General features: G+C 48.4%; 1 protein-coding gene across 3 annotated transcripts in view; it reads right to left on the bottom strand.

Moving 5' to 3' along the window:
- The window catches only part of NHS (NHS actin remodeling regulator), a 350056-nt gene that overhangs the window by 90831 nt on the left and 237801 nt on the right, over window positions 1–21424 (bottom strand). The window contains exon 1 of one of the 3 annotated variants that reach the window (XM_007105864.4): window positions 19748–20075. The exons of the other annotated variants lie outside the window; for them this stretch is intronic. Within the exon in view, the coding sequence (XP_007105926.2) occupies window positions 19748–19781 (34 nt within the window). The 5' untranslated portion in view covers window positions 19782–20075. Of the gene's footprint in view, window positions 1–19747; window positions 20076–21424 lie in introns of those variants that run through there. 3 annotated transcript variants of the gene reach the window in all.

Here is a 21424-nt window from a genome sequence, read left to right as displayed (position 1 = left end):
CTCTCATACCTCGGCCGGGGTTATTTCCTCTGAGGCTAGCGCGCGGCGGGGCTGTAGCTCTTGCTTCCTCCGTTCCCTAAGTTCACCCACCACCCAGAGGTGTGAAAAATTAGTTTAAAATGATGTCACCTACCCATACTCCCTCCCCCCGACGCTGGTCCCATCTCAAACACACCCGCGTGGCCTGGGCTGTGAGTCGCAGAGCATCCCGGGGGGTTGCGGTGGGGCGCCGCGCCGAGGCTAGCCTCCCCGGGTGCCCGATCAGGCTCAGGCTCGGGCTCGGCCCTGGGAAGCCCGCCGGCGCATCGTTCCCCCGCTGCAGAAATCCTACCGCCCGTGCGCCCTGGGCGCGCCGCCGGGCCCCGCGCCGGCTCCCCAGGAATGCGGCCGTCAGGTGAGGTAGGCATGCGTGCCGGCTCCGCAGCGAAGCAGCAAGCTGGCTGGGGCGCTGGGCTCGCGATCTGCCTCTTCTCCCTCTCCCCGCAAAGGAGAGGCCTCTCGGGGGCTTTTCAGCGCCTCGTTGCGTTAGGACCGCATTCCCCCTTCCTTTTCCTTTTTATCTTAGTATCTGCTTCAGATGCAAAAAGGGAGATCGCAGGAGTCCATGCTCAGCTCCAGCCAAACTCGGTCCACAGGCTGAGAGAGAATTATGAATGGATGCTGCCTTCTGATGAGGAAGTCGACTGGGGAGGTCTCTGCGCACGGCGCACTCCATCAAAGCCGGGGCACCGGCCCCTCCACTGCTTGAATGCTGCAGGCAGAGACACCTAATTGACCACTGGGAAATCAGGTGCCGGGAGACCTGGGCGGGACGTAGCCCCAGGGCCACGCTGGGATCGAGCGCCTCGCCTGTGTAGACAGCTTCGATTTACAGCCCAGTGAATGGAGGGGACTGCGGCAGCCAAACCTCCCGGGCAGCAGGCACGGCTGCACCAACGCTCTGCAGACAGCTGCCCAGCTCTGTGAGCATCTCCTGGCTCCACTGGGCTAAAGGGAACCTGCTAAAAATAATCCGTCCCCTGCTGCCAGCCGCAGTGAGCTGCAGGACTCAGACCCCAGCCCCAAACTCGGTGGGCGCGCGGGAGCCGGCCACAACGCGGGCCCTGTACGCTGAGACGAGCGGGGGGCTGCGGAGGATCCCGGATCCGGATTTCTGGTACCTGTGCGTTTCCTTCTCCGGTAGCGCGACCGCTGGTGCTGCGCGTTACCCATGCCCAGAGTGGCGGCGGACTCGGCACATCACCATCAAGCTGGACCGACCGCGGCTGCTCAGCACCGCACCCCCGTGGCTCCCTTCTCACCTCCCGGCTCCCTGGTCTCTGGCCAACAGCAGAGGCAGAGGAATCAGAGACGCCGATCGTGCCAACTCCTCCAGCCGGGGCAAGAGGGAGGACAGAGGCTGGCGTGGAGCATGTGCCCACGCGCGTAACAGGATTAGAGCGGCCCGAATATTGTAACATTGCGTCCCCTCCCCCTAGTCATCTCCGAAACCTCGCAGCCTAGACACAAGTCACCCTGCCCAGGCTTAAAAACACTGCAAAGACAGTGCCTTCCCAGCGACGTGCTAATCTCCAGGGAAGGGTAATTAAACCGGCTCTGAGGATGAACCAGGGTTAAAAGCCATGGCAGTGTGTGCCCATGCCTTAGGCTGGCACGTTCTCTATATAACAACCACATGCAGAAGACAGAAAGCCATTTAGGGCCACGTAAAACACAACACTTATGGGATATATCCTAATATATAACAAGGGAAAAACCAGTGAATGAAATTATCCAAAATGTGCCTTGTGGGAGGCAGTTGTTGGTAATTTGTCTTGATGCCTTGGAAACCCATTTAGGGAAAACTTGACTATTTTTTGACCAGGCTACCTATTTTCAAAGAGGGAGATTTATGCCCTGGGCAGATTTGCATGCCAGAGCAGTACTGCGTCCACGAGGCCCCTGACTCTTCCATAATTCACAAATTGTGGTGAAACACTCGACTTGCCAAGGTCACAAGAAATCACAGGGTTTGCGCAAGCACTGGTAGAGAGTATTTCCTAATTGGCATTACTATGAATTATGACTGTGGTCACATAAAGTACCACATGCAACCCAAGTTAGTCTGGGTTGGCTGCTCTCCTCTGACCCCACTCACACCAACCTCCTCGGAGGGCTGCCAGCCTCCAGCAGAGACTGGAGAATGTGGCTGGAGTCCCCCCTGGAAGATAGAGCGTGGCTAGGTCAGGAAGGATGAAGTGGGAGGAGGTGGCACTGCCACTCCCCCAGTGAGGCTGAGAAGTCATGAACCCCAAAGTTTAAGGGGTGGGAAGGCAAAGGAAAAGAGCCCGAGAGAGAGAGAGAGAGAGAGAGAGAGAGAGAGAGAGAGAGAGAGAGAGAGAGAGAGAGAGAGAGAGAGAGAAGTCAGACACACAGCAGACCAGGAGGGAGGGAGGGCCCCCTCTTAGAAACCGAGGGACCAAAGGGTTTCATGAAGGCGGCACGATCAAGAATGCCAGACGTCACTGAGGGGTCAGTGGGGGCAGTGCCCACCGCTCCTTAGTCTCCAGGAGGCCTAGTGGAGTGGCCACGGGGGGTGTGGGGTGGGCGGGGAGGCCAGTCAGAGCTGCTGAAAAGAAAAGGGAAGTCTTTCCCTTAGACTTGCTCATCAAAGGACCAGCAGCACCCAGGAGCCTGTTAAAGGTGCACAGAGAGCTCCGGGACAGACTCCACTAGGGCATGGGGAGCCCCGCCATGTGTGGACTCAAACCACTCAGGCCCTGAAATGAGAGTTTATGTTCAGACAAGCAAAATGGCCACCCTCTACAGCGATCCCTGGCAAGATCATGGGGAGCTGCTGGCCAAATTAATAATCACACATCCCAAGGAGATGAACCGCGTTGCTCCGGGTTTTCAGGGCTGCTCTATCAAGGGAGAGCCTTGGCAGTGAGGCCTGCAGAACTCTATTAAGTGATCTTTACAATAGTGAGGTTGTTGTTAACAGTGGTGATGAAAATAATGATATAACTAGATTGCTTACATCTGGATAAGGTTTTAGCAAGTCCTGTGGTATAGAGGAAAAAAAAAAAAGAGAGAGAGAAAAAAAACCCAAAACAACCCTGGACTTTGGTCCCAGAAAGACCTGTGTTTGAATCCTAGCTCCTCCACTCTTAGCAGTATGGCCTTTGGAAAATCATCTGACTTCCCTGAACCCTGGTTTCCTCACTTGTAAAATGCAAACAAGGAATGCCTAATTTATAGGGCTGTTAGGAAGAGGAAATACAATTAATAGATACAAAGCACCACGATGGTGCCTGGCACATAATAAAAGCCCAGTGAAGGTAGTTCCTTCCTTGAGACCTTCCCGCACATGCTCATATTGTAGCTTTTCTGAGTTCCCTACCCCCTTTGTGGTGGTTAGGGTCCCTGATGCTTCCTATGGCTTGAGGGTCCAAAAAGAAGTACTTATCGAACATCTCTTAGATGCCAGCTACCGTGCTGGGTTCTGGCGGGGACGGAGCAGACTCTGGGCCCTGCTGGAGCTGGCATTCTAAGGGCGCAGTTTACATGCCAGCCCATGTGGGCGTCCTGCTTGTTTTTTCTGTAAGCCAAGGGTACCGGGTCTCAGGAGGAAAAGAACTGCAAATGTGTCCTCCCTTTAGGACAGTGATGATCTAGAGCAGGCATCAGCAAACTCCTTCCGTAAAGGGCCAGATAATAAATATTTCAGGCTCTGCAAGCCATGCGGTCTCTGCTGCCATGACTCCACTCTGCTGTTATAGCTCAAAAGGCGTAAATGAATGGATGTGGCTGTGTTCCAATAAAATTTTATGCACAGAACAGACGGTGGGGGTGGGGGGGATTTGGCCCGAGGGCCCTAGTTTGCCAGCCTCTGATCCTTCAGTGTGACTCAGGACAGGACTATTCCCTTTAACTAGTATTACCAGGAAGTGTACAAGTCTACATAGGTGATTTTCCATACAATTCAAGTTTATCCAACCAAGAGCAGTTTACTGAAGCTCCTTGTTGTGTTAGAGCATATTTTATACCTTCCCCGGAAGAGACTGGCTAGTTAGTTGTTCAGCAAACTGTCTCCGTATTTCTCCTCCAGCCAGCCTCCCTCACAGTCAGGTGCAGCCACGTAACTGTGTGCTAGCCAGTGGGATGTGGGAAAGGGCTGTGTCCCTCCAGGTCTGGCCCAGAAAAGCTCCTGTCCGTTCCTACACACACTCCCTTCTCTCCCCCGCAGGAGGAACACAGAGGCTCTACAGGGTGGAAAAACCCCAAGATGGAAGGCGCCTGGGTACCAAACGACTGCATGCCGACCTGCATTAGACTGCAGTGTGAGAAAGAAGCCACTGAAATGTTGGGGGTTGATTACCAGAATTAGCCTACCTCGAACAATTCACTTTCCTATCTCTTTAATCAGATGATACAAAACACAGTTTAATGCTTTGCTGATTACTTAGGGTCTCTATTAAGAAGGCTTATTATTGGTATCTATGGCAACACATTTCAAAAACTCCTTTTTGGATTTCCAAGCTCTTTCCCTGATGTTTAGTCTCCACTGTCATTCCTCTCTCACCCTTCTTCTAGGTCCTTCCCCATAGTTTGAATCCACGGTGGGCTGAGGAAAACAGACACCACGGCTGGGTAACATCTGCCCATTGAAGAAGAGTTACTAGTGGTCTGAGCAAGAACCTAAGTGAGAAAGCGCGTGGGCTTGCTGACCACTATTTGCAGCCTTGGGACGCTCCTTCCACTTACTTTCAGGCTTAGTGCTGTGTTCCAGAGAGCTGAAGTTATTGGAAGCTCAGCATCTCTGAAAAGAGTGGGGCATTTTGGTATTGTCTAGCCTACAAATTTTCAAAGCTTTAATTCTATTAGTCATCTTGGGGGGAATCTACAATAAAGGTTCTAATTCTGTCCCTTGACATTCATGGGCTATTCAACTTTCAAAATACTGTCACTTCCTGATTTTCCACACATAGAGGATATCCATCATATGCCCCAAATCTGTTTTAAACTCGCCCTTCCTGCTTAATTATTTTGTTGACACCTATCTTATAGGAGCTGGAAGAATCGACTGGAAAAGGCTAAAAAATTTTATTCCCGTTCCAGAGGTGGTATATTATCTTTATATCTTGGGACAATTTACCAAGGAAACCCACCCAGCTGTGCTTTAGACCTGGTCTTTGGATTATTCTGATAGGTGGGGATGCGGTCCTTTCCCAGCATGAGGTGGGCAGCAGGAGACACGCTGGTGGGGCAGGTCAAGGGGAGAGATTTGGGGAGAGGCCTACAGATTCCACATACCCTGACAGTCTGATTTCACTCTTTTACTGAAAGAACCAAGATGACCGTATGTAAGTGATCCTTTTGGTCTGTTTCTTCATCTACAGAACAAGGAGGGTGGAGATGATCTGGGAGGTTTTCGCTAGGTCTCTTGCGCTGGAAGCCTATTGTGCTATGAAACCTGGAACCAGCACCACCTTCTGAAATGATTCCTCATCATCAGTTCTTATTTCTTCTTGCCATTTCTGCTGATGATCCAGAACTGACCACCCTACACGTAAATTTCAGCATCAGCAAGGGCGATAGTATGTTCTGGGATCTGCCCAGCCTGGGTAACCTTTTTGCCCCAGGCTGACCTTGTTGGTGACCTTGGGGATCCCAATTCCAGCTCCACTCTCCACGATACACACCCTCTCCATATGTTTCCCTAAGGTGGCTTCCCCGCTTTACTCTCTTTGGCTCCAGTGCTAGAAACCCAGTTTGGCCGCCAAAGTTTATTTCCCTGGAGCAAGTTGGGTGTCCCTGCACAGCCATGGCTGTGGCGGAGCCTTACACCTCGTCTCTCCTATTAGCAGCAGCCCCCGCTCACTGCTCACAGGAGACCCCGCGACTTGCACAAGAAATCACTGCTATAAAGTGGCTCACTCGCTCATAAGGAACTATGTGTTTATTCATATATATTTTATGTCATAACAAATGTAAATTAATCTCAGGGCCCAGCTACCCAAGCTAGTATCTGTATGGCTGCCTGTATAAAATTTCTCTCTCAAAATTCTCAAAACCATCTGGCATCAACTACTGTATTGTGACCTGTTAAAATAAGTAACAGCTGTGATAATCCCTCTCGATTTATGGCAAGCTATAAAGCTTTGCATATACTGGCAATGCATATAAAATAATAAATAAAACCATTATCATTCTGTGCTGTCTTGATGGGAATTATGATGATTTAGCCAAAATGGAGCCCCGTGGAACGCATCAGAGAAGCACAGGTTTTGCCCAATCTGGCCTGCTTTAAGCCCCCAAAGACCAACCTCACTATTTAGAGCTCCTAGATGTTTGCAAGCTTTATCCAATGTAGATGCATCCTTTCTGAGAGAACATCATTCCCATCATCATTTCAAAGCCTTCTTTTCTGAAGGTGAGTTTCCAGAATTCCTCAGCATATCCAGACCATAAAGAAAACCAACCTGTGCACAATTCAAAAATGTGAAATAATTTGTAGCACCAAAACTAAGAATTGTCTTGGAACTGTTAGCTGTAAGCTTATGCTTACAAATACTGCCAAGATCCCAGGTTGAAAAATACTGTATCACGGTCATCTCTCTAAAATATACAGTATGTGGAAAAAGAAAAACTGGTAGCTGGCAGAGAAGGCAACTGGGCAGCTTTGATTCTAAGTAGAAGTTACTACATCCACTGCATAGGAATTTCAAAAAATTAAGGGGATGGGGAAGGAAACGAGCATGAAATGGCTCTTTACTATGTACTGGGTGTTATACCATAATCTCATTTAATCCTCACAACAGCCCTATGCCTTAGCTATTACTATTCCTGTTTTAGGGTTGAGGAAGTTGATGCTTAGAGAGGTTATGGTTGAGGAAGCTGATGCTTAGAGAGGTTAAGTAACTTGTCCAAGGCCATCCGGCTAAAAGTTGGGGAGATGGGAGTTTGAACTTGGATCTGTCTGATTCCAAGGTTCATGCTCCTTCCACCTCACCACACTGCCTTTTGGAGAGCTGTTCACAATCTTTTAACACCATGACCCACATGGTAGATAGTATTTACACGGATCACTCATTGTCATGGCCACGGGCAATTCCTGCCCCTTCTGTCCCACTCACAAAGTCTATTTGAATGCAGGTGAGAGCTACCTTATTAGTGGAAGAACTCTAAATCCATTTTTTTAAAACATCTTTATTGGAGTATAACTGCTTTACAATGTTGTGTTAGTTTCTGCTGTACAACAATCCCACCCCTCTAGGTGGTCACAGAGCACGGAGCTGATCTCCCTGTGCCATGCGGCTGCTTCCCACTAGCTATCTACTTTACATTTGGGAGTGTATATATGTCCGTGCCACTCTCTCACTTCGTCCCAGCTTACCCTTCCCCCTCCCCACGTCCTCAGGTCCATTCTCTACGTCTGCATCTTTATTCCTGTCCTGCCCCTAGGTTCTGGGCACATACCCTGAGAAAACCATAATTCAAACAGAGTCATGTACTACAATGTTCACTGCAGCACTGTTTACAATAGCCAGGACATGGAAACAACCTAAGCGTCCATCGAGAGAAGAATGGATAAAGAAGATGCGGCACATATATACAATGGAATATGACTCAGCCATAAAAAGAAACGAAACTGAGTTATTTGTAGTGAGGTGGATGGACCTGGAGTCTGTCATACAGAGTGAAGTAAGTCAGAAAGAGGAAAACAAATACCGTATGCTAACACATATATATGGACTCCAAATCCATTTTAATTTATATATTTTAAAAATTGCAAATTTTTAAATTTGCTCTTCCCATCAAAAGGTGGAATCTATTTCTCCACCCTGAATCTGAGCAGGCCTCGTGACTTAATTTGGCCAACAGAATGTAGTGGAAGTGACACTGAACCTGTTCTGAGCCTAGGCCTCAAGATGTGTTCTAACTTCTACTTCTGCTGATCTTGGTGCCTACCCAGGCTTACTGCCACTCTGTGAAGAAGGCTGGGCTAGGCTATTCTGTTGGCTGATGAGACACATGGGGTCCACTTTCCCCCTCACTCTGACCCATAGCCTGCTAACCACCACACATGTGAATGAGGCCACCCTAGGGCAGCTAGTGCCAACCGAGTGACTACAGACACATAAGCAAGCCCTGCAGGGCTCAACCAGAAGGACCACCCATTAAATTTTAAGCCACTAAATACTGGGGTGTTTTGTGACACAGAAAAGACCAACTGAGGAAGTTCATTCAATTTTTAACCACTTGTCAAAACAGATATAAGGGTTGAGAATTGTTCATTTAAGTGCAGATATCAATAAACTAAAACCTTCTTAAAAAAAACGAATTTCTTTTTGGTGGGTCCAAATACTGCCATAGCTCAAAGTCTTCACATCATCTCATTTATCAGGGCACTCTCATCCCGTGAAAATGCCAGTTCAGAGACGCTTCCTATGAATAGCCTTCAGTCCCAGAAACCCACCTTCCCTCCTCAGTCCTGGGCTTGTCAGGCTGACGTTGGGTCACGTGATTTGGGGAAAAGACTCGCCAAGGGGAGTGGCCCAGAGCCACCCTCAAGAGTCGATCAGTGGGTAGAAGAAAGTGAAGGAGAGAGGATGTGTTCAACCCCAGAACCCCCTCAGGGGAAAAGAGGAGTAACGCCCTGGAACAAGAAGAACTACAGTGTATTAGGGTGCGGTGTCAGTTTTGTAATATTCAACAACAACGGTCATGGCTGTCTTCTTAAGAAGATAGGGTATCCAAAGACACAGGCGGGCAGGGGAAAGAGATGCATACCCTTCTCCTTCCCACACACCTGGGAAACTTACAGATGGAGACCCTCAAAAGGAAAAAAAGAAGGGCTTCCCTGGTGGCGCAGTGTGAGAGTCCGCCTGCCGCTGCAGGGGACACGGGTTCGTGCCCCGGTCCGGGAGGATCCCACGTGCCGCGGAGCGGCTGGGCCCGTGAGCCATGGCCGCTGAGCCTGCGCGTCCGGAGCCCGTGCTCCGCAACGGGAGAGGCCACAACGGTGAGAGGCCCGCGCGTCGCAAAAAAAAAAAAAAAAAAAAAAAAAAAAGCCGTTTCTTTTGAAGAAAATGCTGGAACGTAACATATGAGTTGATTATTCAGCTATCTTCACATGTGGATGCTTGGGCTTTTTTTTTCTTTTCTAATTTTCTTAGTAAACCTGGGAACCTTTGAACTTTGAATAATTTTTCTTTCTCTCGGCGCCCTCCAGTTATACAAACACAAAAAACAATTACAGAGGCAGTATTTACATCTATACACCTATGGTTTTTTCATTTGGTATTTACAGTGCTGAGTGGATGAATTAATTTACTTTAGGCTGGGCCCGTGAGCCGTGGCCGCTGAGCCTGCGCGTCCGGAGCCCGTGCTCCGCAACGGGAGAGGCCACAACGGTGAGAGGCCCGCGCGTCGCAAAAAAAAAAAAAAAAAAAAAAAAAAAAGCCGTTTCTTTTGAAGAAAATGCTGGAACGTAACATATGAGTTGATTATTCAGCTATCTTCACATGTGGATGCTTGGGCTTTTTTTTTCTTTTCTAATTTTCTTAGTAAACCTGGGAACCTTTGAACTTTGAATAATTTTTCTTTCTCTCGGCGCCCTCCAGTTATACAAACACAAAAAACAATTACAGAGGCAGTATTTACATCTATACACCTATGGTTTTTTCATTTGGTATTTACAGTGCTGAGTGGATGAATTAGTTTATTTTACTTCTTGGGAAAAAGTGTATGTGATGAAAAGGGGTCCCTGTTAGTTGACTCTGGCAAGGTTTTATAAGGAGCATATAAAGGAAAAGGAGAAAGAAAGAAACCTTCTTTGTAGCTCTGTGAACATATGTTGGTCTGTACCCTCAATGATTTTTCTACATTTGTGGTTCAACACGTACTAATTATGTTCCAGGAAAGGGGATGTTTTACTGAGAAACTTTATGAACTTAAAAAAAAACAAAACCTTCTCTGTAACAGTGTTTGAAGCTTCTCCCAGTTCAGGCTCTGACCCTGCTTCCCAAAAGCTTTGCCCAGTTTAAGAACATGGATTTAGGCTCTGGGCTGGGACCTCCATGAGTTGCCTTCCAGGTGGCATCAGAACTGAAACATCCAGATCAGAGGAAACAAAAATAGTTATTACGTGCCCAACTGGGAGGGAAGGTTTCTTCATTTAAGGATGGGGTCAAGTTGAACAACAGAAAGAGAAATGACCGGGTGCACTCCCTATGATGTACCAGAAGCTACACTAGAGAAGCCAGCTGGAGTGTGACACAGAGGACAATTGAGGCATAGTTTGGCCTCTTCTTGCAGGGTGTTTCATTCCTACGAAGAGTAACTGATTTCTAAAGAAGGAAGGGTACCAGTGGGAAGTTTCTGAAGAATAATTTCCTAATAAATGGATCATGTGTTGAAAGTTGCTTTGCACAGAGGAGCTCCTTTACTCAAATATTTATTAAGAAACTTAAGATTTTTAAAATTTTTTTTAAAGGAGAGATAATAGATGCTTCAGGTGTTCATTTGTCTGAACCTGAGAGAAACAAGAGTTTTACGATCATACAGATGCAAATGTCAGTAGGATGTGTAAGAATGAATGTTTCTGGCTTCCTGGGACGTACGTTACACATCCAAAGTAGCCCAATGATGATGCTGGTAGAACCCGAGAGACCTGAAGGAAGGACCAATCTGAGGTCATCCCTGACCACTCCAGTGATTCTGGATGTCACTTTGTGACTCTGGCTTTAGGCCTCCTTCCCCTTCCCTCAGGCTACGGGCAGTAAGCCCATAGTAAGCTTCTGTTTATAACAGAAGCTTGAATACAGTCAGTCTCCAGCCTCGGAGTGTTCCAGAGTTCATCTCTAAGTTTTTCTTTTTAATTCAAGACAAATTTTCCCATGGAAAAGAAGTGACAAATAGCATTTAGAGTTCCAAGTTTGCCCATCGAGGCTTCTTTCTTCCACAGTATTGCTGGGGAAATATGCATGTGCCATGAACAAGAGTGGAAAACAATACCGGTAACATGGTGGTGAATAGATGTTAACATAACTCCAGAAGATGGTCTTTAAAATTAATCTTAAATGCCAGTGCCCAATGAAATGCAAGAATAACTAGACAGAATACTGGGCTGACGGAGACCTTGGGGTCTACAACTGGAGTGTCTTATCTCTTTGAGGATTAATAACACTGGTTCTTTATTATGCCCAAGATCACTAGAAAGAGTCACTCATTCAAGAAAAATTTTTTGAGTATCTAAAATCTTATAAATATTATAGCAGAGATGAAAGACCTAGTCCCTGCTCTGAAGAAGCTCACAGAACAGCCGACTAGAAAGACACTGTGCTATACACGGTTTTCAGAGGGACTTACACATACTCCCGAGATACAGTGTGTTGTGTCTGAGGGTTCAGGAAGCCACAGGATAAATGTGGGGAATCTTCCTGGACCACTAGTTCTACTCAATAATTGTTTGGGGGGAGATTGTTTTATATTAAACAATGTAGAGAATAGTGCAGATTTTATAGATGCATACAATTACAAAGAAATCTTAAAGATCTCTGGAAGGCTGCTTTGGGCCATACCCGAGTCTACCCGTCTCCATCTCCACCTCAGGGGTACTGGTTCATCCTCTGCCTGCCCTTGGAAGCACCACTAAAATATAGGCATGCAGAGCATACGGGCTACAGAAGGGGAGATGTCAAAATCCCCCTGGGCAATTTCTGGAAGGGCTTCCCAAGGAAGGTGATGCTTAAGCCAAGGCTTCCAAACGGACTAGGATGAAACTGGTCACAAAAACATTCTAGGGAGGGAACAGTGTATACCGGCCTGGGGGTGTGTGAGACAGTGTGATGTGATGAGAAAATGCAAACAGTTTTGCACGGCTGAAACTCCCGGCTGGTGTAGGGAACTTCAGAGACACATGCATTTTCATCTCAAAGTGCTAGAAACGATGATGAGTCCAGGGGTTCTCTGTTCTAATCAACAGGTAGTGCTGTCAGCACAGAGCAGCTGGGTAGCTATCCAGAGCAAGTGGCCTTGGGAACTCTGGGAAAGCAGATGATGGTATGAAGATGGCCAAGTGTAGAAGGGAGACATTTACAATCAGATTTTTGCAACTCCAGGAAGAGCTGTAATCGTACCTGCTACTTGTTACTTAGCTCAAAAACTTTGAATGAGATAAAGTGTAATCCCTGCAGACACCTTCACTGGGTCGCTGAAGTCGGGACATCAGAGGACAGACTATCCCCTTTCGCACCTCTGAGAAACAACATCTGAACTGCTGACACTTGCAAGCAGCGGTGTGGGAAACCCTGCATTGTAACTCCTTGACCTGCCACCACCTCTAGCACTTGTTAATCCCTCACCTTTTATGATTCCAGAAGACATTTACAACCCTCTCCTAGGAAATGAATATTTGGACAACATGTCACTGATAAACAATGCTGGGTAATAAATACATCAGTTACAGGCAGCCAAGTTAACTAGCTTAGGAACTGAAAGAGAAAGTCAAAGGCCTTACCTACTCCACTCTTGTTTTCTGAAGACACGGGACACTACTGGTTCTGTCCCTTGTCTGACACCTCAGCTCACAGTCTCATATTTTGGTCGGGGCCATCTCTGCGGATCGGTTTTTGCTCCTTCAAATAAAAACTAAGTTTCCTTCACTTTGGATGACCTAAGCAGAGACTGTAGCGTAAGCCGTAGCACACCTTTTAACTCTTAACCTGTATTGATAACCTGAAAATGTCACTCCCACACTTACTCCGGAGTCATTATTTTCAAATCCTTACAGGCAGTATAAGCTGGTGGTAAAAAGCCTGGGCTTTGGAACCAGACAGACTTGCGTCCAAGTCCTGGCTCTGTATCGTCTGAGCTGTAATCTTGGGCAGGTTATGTAAATACTCTAAGCCTCATTTTCCTCATCTAGGGAACGAGCATAATTGTGCCTGCCTCAGACGGTTGTGATGAGGAGCGACTGTGACAGAGCACACAATAAGGGGTCATTAAATGACTTTTAATATTAGCACCCTGGTTTTCCCCAACCTCTGGGCCCCAAATCTCCTCAGCCCCCAATGTCAATGGCCAGACCCCTCTCAAAAACATTATATTAATCGTTTATGATGCAAAATACTTAGCCTTCTATTGTATCTGCTAAACTTTAGAAGAAATAAGTTTCATTGCTTCTTTCCAGAAATACCTTTCCTTGGTGACCCAAATGAAACCACAGGAGGATAAACAGATTAGAAGAAAAAAAATATCGAGTGAATATTTTTTGAAGTTGCTGAAATGAGTTGTTGAAAACAAAGACCCAAGAGAAATGCTAGCATAAGCCATTGGTTTTATATTTATGCCTCCACGCAAATATCCACCCACTACTGAAATTATAAACCACGGTATAAGGTGTTATATTGAGAAATGGAGTAGCGTTAAAAACATCTGTTGATACTTGGTCGAATCTGCTTTCATTTTGCCAGAGGTGAACTAATATTGACCAAAGTCTGCCAAGATATTAAAGATGAGAGTCAAGGCTCAGAAAAACGGGTAAAATGAGAGGGAAAAGGACCTCTAACAGCCTCCCTTCCCTAGGAAGGACCCTGCAAGTTTTACTCATGACACCATCTCCGGATGATGATGTTGATGACGACAGCAAACAGGTATTCAGTCCTTATCATGTGCCAAGCACTGTGCTCTGTGCTTTATTTTCATTACATCATTCAGTCTTCACAACAAGCCTAGGAGATTTTGCCGAAGGAACCTCAGCTTAGAGAGCTATGACCCTGGAATGCTTCTCCTGGCCAACAAATTCCTACCAATCCATCAAAGTAAATCTCACCTCCTTCAGGGAGCCTCCTGCCCTTTCCCTCTTCACCTCCTCCATCCCTCATTCACTTTCTCTTCAATCATTCTGAAGCTTGGTTTGTTTGTTTGTTTGTTTGTTTGTTTGTTTGTTTTTTAATAGACATGCTTGGACTCGTAGTCATACACCAGTTTGGTTTGACTGCTCTTTCACTGAGTGCTGGTTGGGTCTTTGGATGTGGCTACAATACCTTAAAGGTAGGGTGAGTCCTCAGTTTTGCCCCCAGTATAGGGCAGGATGTAGGGAGATTCTGTACCTACAGAGTCTGATCCAGGCCTAGATATCTATTAAACTGCAATGAGTTGCATTTTCGCCTTTTACCAAGTTTCAAATTTCACAGTTATTTTCTTCTTGCTACTCTGGACCAAGGGTAGAGAAATGTCACCGTTGTGCAGAGTTCCAGCCACAAGAATGCTGTGGAACAGGAAAGGAAGTCATTTTTTATCAATGAACTCAAAAGCTTCTCTTCTTATATGAATCAAGGGTGTATCTTATCTGCCAGTGATTTCTTTTGAGTCCACGAGTGGCTGGGCCAGCCACCCTCCTCTAAAAGGAGACGAAGAGAAGCGGATGTGATTTGGCGGCAAAGCACATTTTTCCCCAGCAGAAAATGGAGTGACTTTTAGCTTATCTGCTGTCACCTTGTTAATGTGATCATTGTTCTTCAAAATAAAATCTCCTCTTCTTGCCCATGATGTCTTTAGTGTAAAAAAAAAAAAAAAGAAGCAGCGGCAGCAGCAGAAGCAAGTAAATGCCGTGAGGAGAGAGGCAGAAGGGAAAAATAAAAAGGCTAATCAAGAAAAGCTACAAGTCAACTTCTTTTCAAGGAAGAGCATTCAACACACAATTAATCTTAATTCTCCCAGCTGGCCATTTTGCTCGCTTTCCAAGGTAGCTGTGGAAAGTACCAGAAACCCGTGGCCCCCATCATCACCTCTGGCTTTCGGAGCAGGAGCTATAGGCCTGCATTAGTTGGGATGAGTAATTTATTAACCATTTCAGCCAAGGGCCCTGTGGCTGTTGATGTGTGCCCCTGGCCCGTTCTCGAGCACATCCTTATTTCAAAATTAATCATCCAGCTCTATCTTGCTGGTGAAGGTTTCCAGGGATAAAAACTTAGACGGAAGGGGGAGATCCTAGTTGTTAAAGGCCAAATGCCATCCATGGCAAGCATAACACAACGACAAGGTGGTGAGAGAAGAGTGATTTACTCTATCTTTACGAATAAATCAAAACCTCTTCCTCGCTCTGTTGTAGAGTGGGGGCCAGAAGTGAGCAAAGATAACATTCCTGGGAGGCCTCAGTTCGTCAAAGCTGAGGAAACATTTGCATCTTTCCCCTTATTGGTGTTTGACATTTGGCCTCTGGATGCTGAAGAACCAGTCCTGTGTTTCAGATGTGAGAGGATATGGCTGAGATGAATTCCCTTCCACATCTCCTTTCTGCCATTTTGGGAGCCAGTGGTTGTTACCACACTCAAGGTCAGTGAGTTATAGCCACATGCAAGGCCAGCATCCCTCAGGAGAGGAGACTTTCTCAGTATCCCTGCTGACCCAAAAAGAGGCACCCAGGAGGGAGAGAGCCAGGCTACCTGACAGAGTATTCAGAAGCACAGGTCAGCTTCAGAGAAGACCCAAAGATTCTGCCTTAATCACAGACAAGTAACTTGCACGTGAGTTTACATACAGACGGGTTGTGCAGCATAGAGTGTGGACAGCAGATGACACTTGCTCTGGCTTTCTGCAGCCTTAGCCCTCCCTAATCTTACCATTTCCTCTACCTCCCCATCACCCCCTCCCGCCCCGCCTTAGAGAAGGCAAGAATCAATCCCAAGCAAATAGGCTTTGATTTTCTGCAAAATACTGACTCTATAAAAGATGTTTCACTTGGTTTTAGAAACTAGGTACTTCTTTTTTAGTTTTGAAGATCATCAGAGTGACCTCATTCTATCGTGTTCTCAAAAACAAGACAAAACACGCAAGCAAAGAAGCAAAAAAAAAACCCCCACAAACAAAAATCCACCCAAAACTTGATACACCTTAACCTATTTACCCTAACGTAGTCAGTTCAAAGGTCTCCTGCTCCATCGGCTACACTTGGCCTGCCATGCCACACCCGACGAGGGAGAGTTGTTCCCTTCATCCTGTGGCTGGGCCCTGAGGTACTGTGACCAGCCTTTCTGGTGCGCACGGGTCAGTATCCTCCTGACTTGGAAGTGCTCAAGGGCACAACAGTGTCTTAGTCACGTCTGAGGCCCACAGCCAAGCCTGGTGCCCTGCACAGAGATGCTGCTCCTTCAAGGCCCTGGCCATGCCAAGCAGTCAAGGCCCTTACAGAGTGGGAAGTGATCTAGTTGGGTAGCCGGGAAAGAAGCCAGGTCTGGGACAGAGCAGCTCAAATATTCTACTGAGGAACATTCCACAAGAGACAGAGACTAAGAAACTGTGGAGGAATTTCTCAACGGTGAATTTTTGTGTTATGCCGAGTTTTTTCCTGGCTAGCCTCAGCATGCTCAGTCCAGTGTAACACTTGGCTGCATGCCCTTCCCTAGGCACACTGTTGGTATTTTCATGTCCCATCTGCTAGTGCCTCTGGAGGACATTAGGATAAGTGGGTTGATCCAGAAAAGATGCCCACTGTCCTGGCCCTCTGCCTAAGACATGCAAATGGAGAGCAGCTTCCCAGCCATGAAGCTTTTGCCTGTGCCACAGGCATGTTATTTTAAATAGGATTATTATCCATAGCTACTATGGATGGAGCAGTTACTAGGTGAGCTATGCTAAGTCCTTTGCCTGCATTCTTTCATTTCATCCTCATTTAAAGAATATACAAGGCAGATTTTTACCATCTCTATTTTAGAAATAAGGAAGTTGCAATCCTGTAACTTGACCAAAGTCACACAACTGATAAATGGCAGAGTAAGGATTCAAATCCAGATCTGGCAGATACTAAAGCATCCCCACACCATATGCTGCCTCTCATAAAACCTAACTAGCTAGAGGATGAAACCCTTAACAACGAGCCCACATAGTAAAACCAATGGAAATTACCAAAGCTGTACTCTGAGGTAAATTTATAGCTATCAATTCTCATATTTATTTCTTAAATTAAGGATTCAACTTAAGAAATAGAAAAAAAAAGTTTACAATCTCAAGTAAGTGGATATAAAACCAGATAAATGAATTAAAAACGGAAAACACCAATAAAATGGACAAAACAGACTTTGTCATAAGATGGTGGCAGTCTACACCTCACTCCCTCTGAATGTGGAGTTCCCAGGAACGAACCAATGGACCTGAGCTGACATTCATACTGATGTGAAAGCTTCGCTTCTGGTAAATATGAATGCCCAGAGATCGGGGCATAAATAATGGCAATAGCTGTTGGGCCCTCTGGCCCCTGACTAGGGGTTGGCGTAGGGGTCTGGGCCCTAAGAGCTTGCCTGATCAGCTTAAGTGGTTCTCACACCTGCCCAAGCCACCATGACACCCAACAGGAGCCTGAAGCTTGAGTCCCACTCTCCTCTCCTCCTGAAGACCACACTATCCCACTGAAGTCTACCCAGGTATAGCTTATCAGCTACAGGATCTACCATGGTCAGCACATGGCTGTGCCTGCCTCTGGGTTGGGGAGATTCAGCAGGGGCTGAGCAGGAAAGAAAGCAGAGAGTTTTATTTTTCCCTGAATTATTCCTGTGCTTATAAGGCAATCGTATGAAACAACTGTTCCATGGCTTTAAATCTAGTAAATAAAACTCTCTTTGAGATTCCGGTTTGAAAGATGGGGAAGACGAGAGTAACTCTACTGTTTATGTAATAAACACACACCCAAAACTATTACATTTTTAGAATGAAACCTGGTGTAATAAAATTTGTGTTGAAGCAAAAGGCAGTCATTTTCCCCTCAGCTTTTATTGTGCTGAATGCAATATCCGCCAAGTCCTACGTGGAGGCATCTTTGATTAAGGGCCTGGTCTCCCCACTTGTGAGCTGTCCGCAGCTGGCGGGGGTGCTATGACCTTGCTGAAACTAATGCCAGAAGATGGCCAAGTTCACAAAATGCCAGCAGCTCTGAGAAGCTTGAGCCCTCTGCCATGTGGCCCTGCAACCTTCCCCATCCCTCCGTGGCCTGCCAGCAACCCTCGTGCCTTGGATCTTCAAGTCTCCAAGGAAAACTGGGTCAAGCTGTCCTAAAGGTCTTTTCCCCATCTTTCTCCTTGAGCACAGACTGGAAACTTCTGGCAGGCACCTGGAGGGGCCTTATTCCTTTGACACCCCCTCCCATTACTTAGTCCTTCCAGCCTGGTGAACACTACCTGGCCGTTCACTCTCCCCTGAATCCACTGATCCTCATGAAAATGTGTGAATTTAGGTCCTGAATTGTCTCACCCGGTTCCCTGAGGGAAAGTGGGGGTTAGAGTGGGAGCGAACTTCTTCCTTCTTACCTAAGGCAGTGGTTCTCAACCCTGGCTACACACTGGACTCCATCTGGGGAGCTTTTAAAGAAACGCACTGATGCCTGGGTCCATCCCCAGAGGTTCTGACTGAATTGGCCTGAAGTGCGGCCTGCACATCAAATAATGGTTATTTATCGTAAGCATATATGATATTTGAGATGCGGATTGAACAATTTCTCCACCCCCCCAAATTCGGAAACCGCGATGCCCTGAAGCAGCTGACACGGGTTCAGTGGTGCCCACCAGAAGCTGCCTGGTCCACAGGCCTGTTTCCTCCCCCTCACCACACCTGGCAAAGCAACTCAGAGGGAGTGTTGTCAGATGGCAGGGCGGAACAACACTGTCACTGAGCAGGGCTGCAGACGACCATACCGGAAGTGGTTAGGCCAACGCGTGGTCCTTAGAGCGTGGCCACGCACTGCCTCAGTCTCCGCAGAGACAGTGGAGGCAAATGTGCACGCAGGTGGCTTAGCCGGGCCAAGGAGAGCGCCAGCCTGAGCCATCACGCCGCCCCTGCCCTGCTGAGTGCTCCCCGGGACGGGGATGGTGGTGGCGTCTCTAGAAGAAATATAAGAAAGGCACTGTCCCTGCCATGCAGGAGCCTGAGTTAAAATGGAAGGACTAACCACAGTGCAGGACCAATACTGCAAACAGTTCAACACTTTTCAAACAGGTTCAACTGGGTGGCTGACCTTACGTAGTGAAGAACTTTCAGGAAGGGGGGTTTAGGACCAAAGAAGTCAAGATGGCCCCGAATAGGTTAAGGCCACTGAAGGTGGAATAGAAACTAGACATTGGGGAACTTGGGTCTGGGGACTCCCCGTTCAGGGCTGTCTGGGGGCCGCAGGGAGAGAAAGAAATCTCTGTGTGTGATCTCAGGATGAGGGCAGGATACTGAGGAGTTCCAACAAGACAGCGGGGGCGGGGTGATGGAGGAGAAGCGAGGGCCCAGCCGGCTAGGCCCAGCGCCAGCCGGTGCAGGACGCGGGGCCGAGCCGAGCCTCCCCCAGCCGCCCAGGCCAGAGCCTGAGAGTCCTGCCCTGACCGCACCTTGGGATACCCTCTGGGCCCTCTTGGAAGACAGGCCGCCGTCAGAGCAGAAGAGGAGGAGGAAGAAAGGCTTGTCCTCTCTGTCTTAAGTGGTCCAGCACCTCAGAAGGAACACAAAGTTGCCAAGTTGGCCAGCCAGAAAGAACAACCCAAAGTTCCCAGAGCTTAGGAGCCGCTGAGCACAAACATGAAGGTCATCCCTGAGGGTCAGGCATGGCCTCCCTTGCTCACGTCTGTTCCTCTGAAAGGGCTCGCTTTCTCCTCGTTCCCCCCAGAATAGGACGCTGCTGCAGCGCGAGCCCCTCTCCCATCAGGCCGGCCTCCCCCCCCCCCCGCCCCGCCCACGCCGGCTCCCCTTCCCCTTTGTCTTGCCAGGAAATGCTGCAAACCCCAAATACCTGCATTCTTGGGCATGCAGCAGGCGAGAGGCATGCTTGGATTCCCGCTCTGCTTCTTAAGGACGGGCCTTTTCTTTCATCCAAAGCCCTCTTCGAGTCCCAGGGAGCTGAAAGCTGATCTGCTTAAGTCGGCAGGCAGAGCAGGGGGGTGGGAGGGCGAGAGAGGGCAACCTTCGGCAAGGAGGGTGGCAGATTTTCACACAACATCTGCGCTGCCTCCGGGACTCCCCCCTGGAGGGGGAGATGGTCTCACCCAAGTGCTGGGCCAGCTGCTAATCCCTCCGGGGTTCACTTGAATGGCAAATCCGGACTCCAGGGCAGCCTCGACACACCCTGTCTCCAGAGGAGGGGCTTAGCTGCACTCTCCTTCCTCAGCCCTGGAGGAGTTCCCAAAGCAGTGGTACTTTTTTTACAGCCTCCCTGCTCCAAGTGCAATACAGGCCAGGGAGCCAGCAGCACTGGCCTCACTTGGGCGCTTGCGAGAAATGCAGACGCTCAGGCCCTGCCAGTTGGAGAAGCTCTGCCACGTGCCACGTGGCTATGGCAACTGTTAGCACGCCGCCAGAGACAGGAAGCTGGCCAAACACTAACACTCAGGGAGCCACAGCAGCCCAGCCCCGGTGCCAACTGTCCAGCCGCGAGAAGGGATACAGCCCGTCCCATCACCCCACGGCTGCCCCCACGTCGCTCCCCTCCCCCCACCCTCCTCACCAGGCTGGGGCTGGTCCACTTGGCTGTGAAAAAATGCTAGGTTGGTGCGAGGCTGAGCCCTTCAACAGGTCTGCAAATATTTGTGCACACGCTGAAAGGATGAGGGGCAGGATACGACTGAAGTCCGCTCTTTGCAGGTTGCAAATCAATATCGGATCCCCTCCCAGCCCCAGTGCACACACCACCTGTATCAACATGTCAGACTCTTGCGAGGCCAATAACAACAGTAATAGTACATGGCAAGTATCTGCGAGCCCTTTCACAGACATCAGCCATCCTGGAGCCTGTTCAGATCGTCCTCTTGGCAAGAAAGGGAGAAGTCAGAGACTTCGACCGCTTTGCTCTCACAGCCTTTATGTCACCCCAGCACATGATTCACCTCCCCCCTGAACCCAGCAACTGAATCCATGCACAAAAGCTGGAGGGAGGAGAGAAGCAAAGGAGAGAAACGAAGGGAACGTCCGAGAAGAGCGTTTGTTCTGCAGTCCAGAGAGAACGCTGAACCCACCAACAGTGTCAGCTGCCCGCTCCTGCCCCATAACCATGTGGATGGGCGACTTCGTGTCTGAAGAGGAACTGCTGGGTGCGAGGCTTGGGATGCGCTAGGACAGCCCAAATCAACAGAGAGTCTGCCTGGAACCCGGAGCCACACCGATTCCTCAGCCTTCCAAGCACCTGTGAGCAGCAGCAATGTCTGGCCTGGCCCTCGCCCCCTCGAATCCTGAGCGCTGGAGAGAAGGGAGAGGGAAAGCCAGCCAGGGAGGAAGAGAGGGAGCAGAGAGGGCGGAGGGTGGCCCTGCGCCTTCCCGGGATTCGCGCGCGCCCGTAAAAGCGCTCACGGTGGGCTTCTGAGTCGAAAAGCAAGCTAACAAAGTATTTAAAAACCTTTGGGGGCTTCCCTGGTGGCGCAGTGGTTGGGAGTCCGCCTGCCGATGCGGGGGACGCGGGTTCGTGCCCCGGTCCGGG

Source organism: Physeter macrocephalus, chromosome 21 (assembly GCF_002837175.3).
Source record: "Physeter macrocephalus isolate SW-GA chromosome 21, ASM283717v5, whole genome shotgun sequence".
In the NCBI taxonomy this organism is placed as follows: domain Eukaryota; kingdom Metazoa; phylum Chordata; class Mammalia; order Artiodactyla; family Physeteridae; genus Physeter; species Physeter macrocephalus.
Note: the sequence above shows the minus strand (reverse complement) of the source record. Positions and strands in the feature narration are given on the sequence as shown.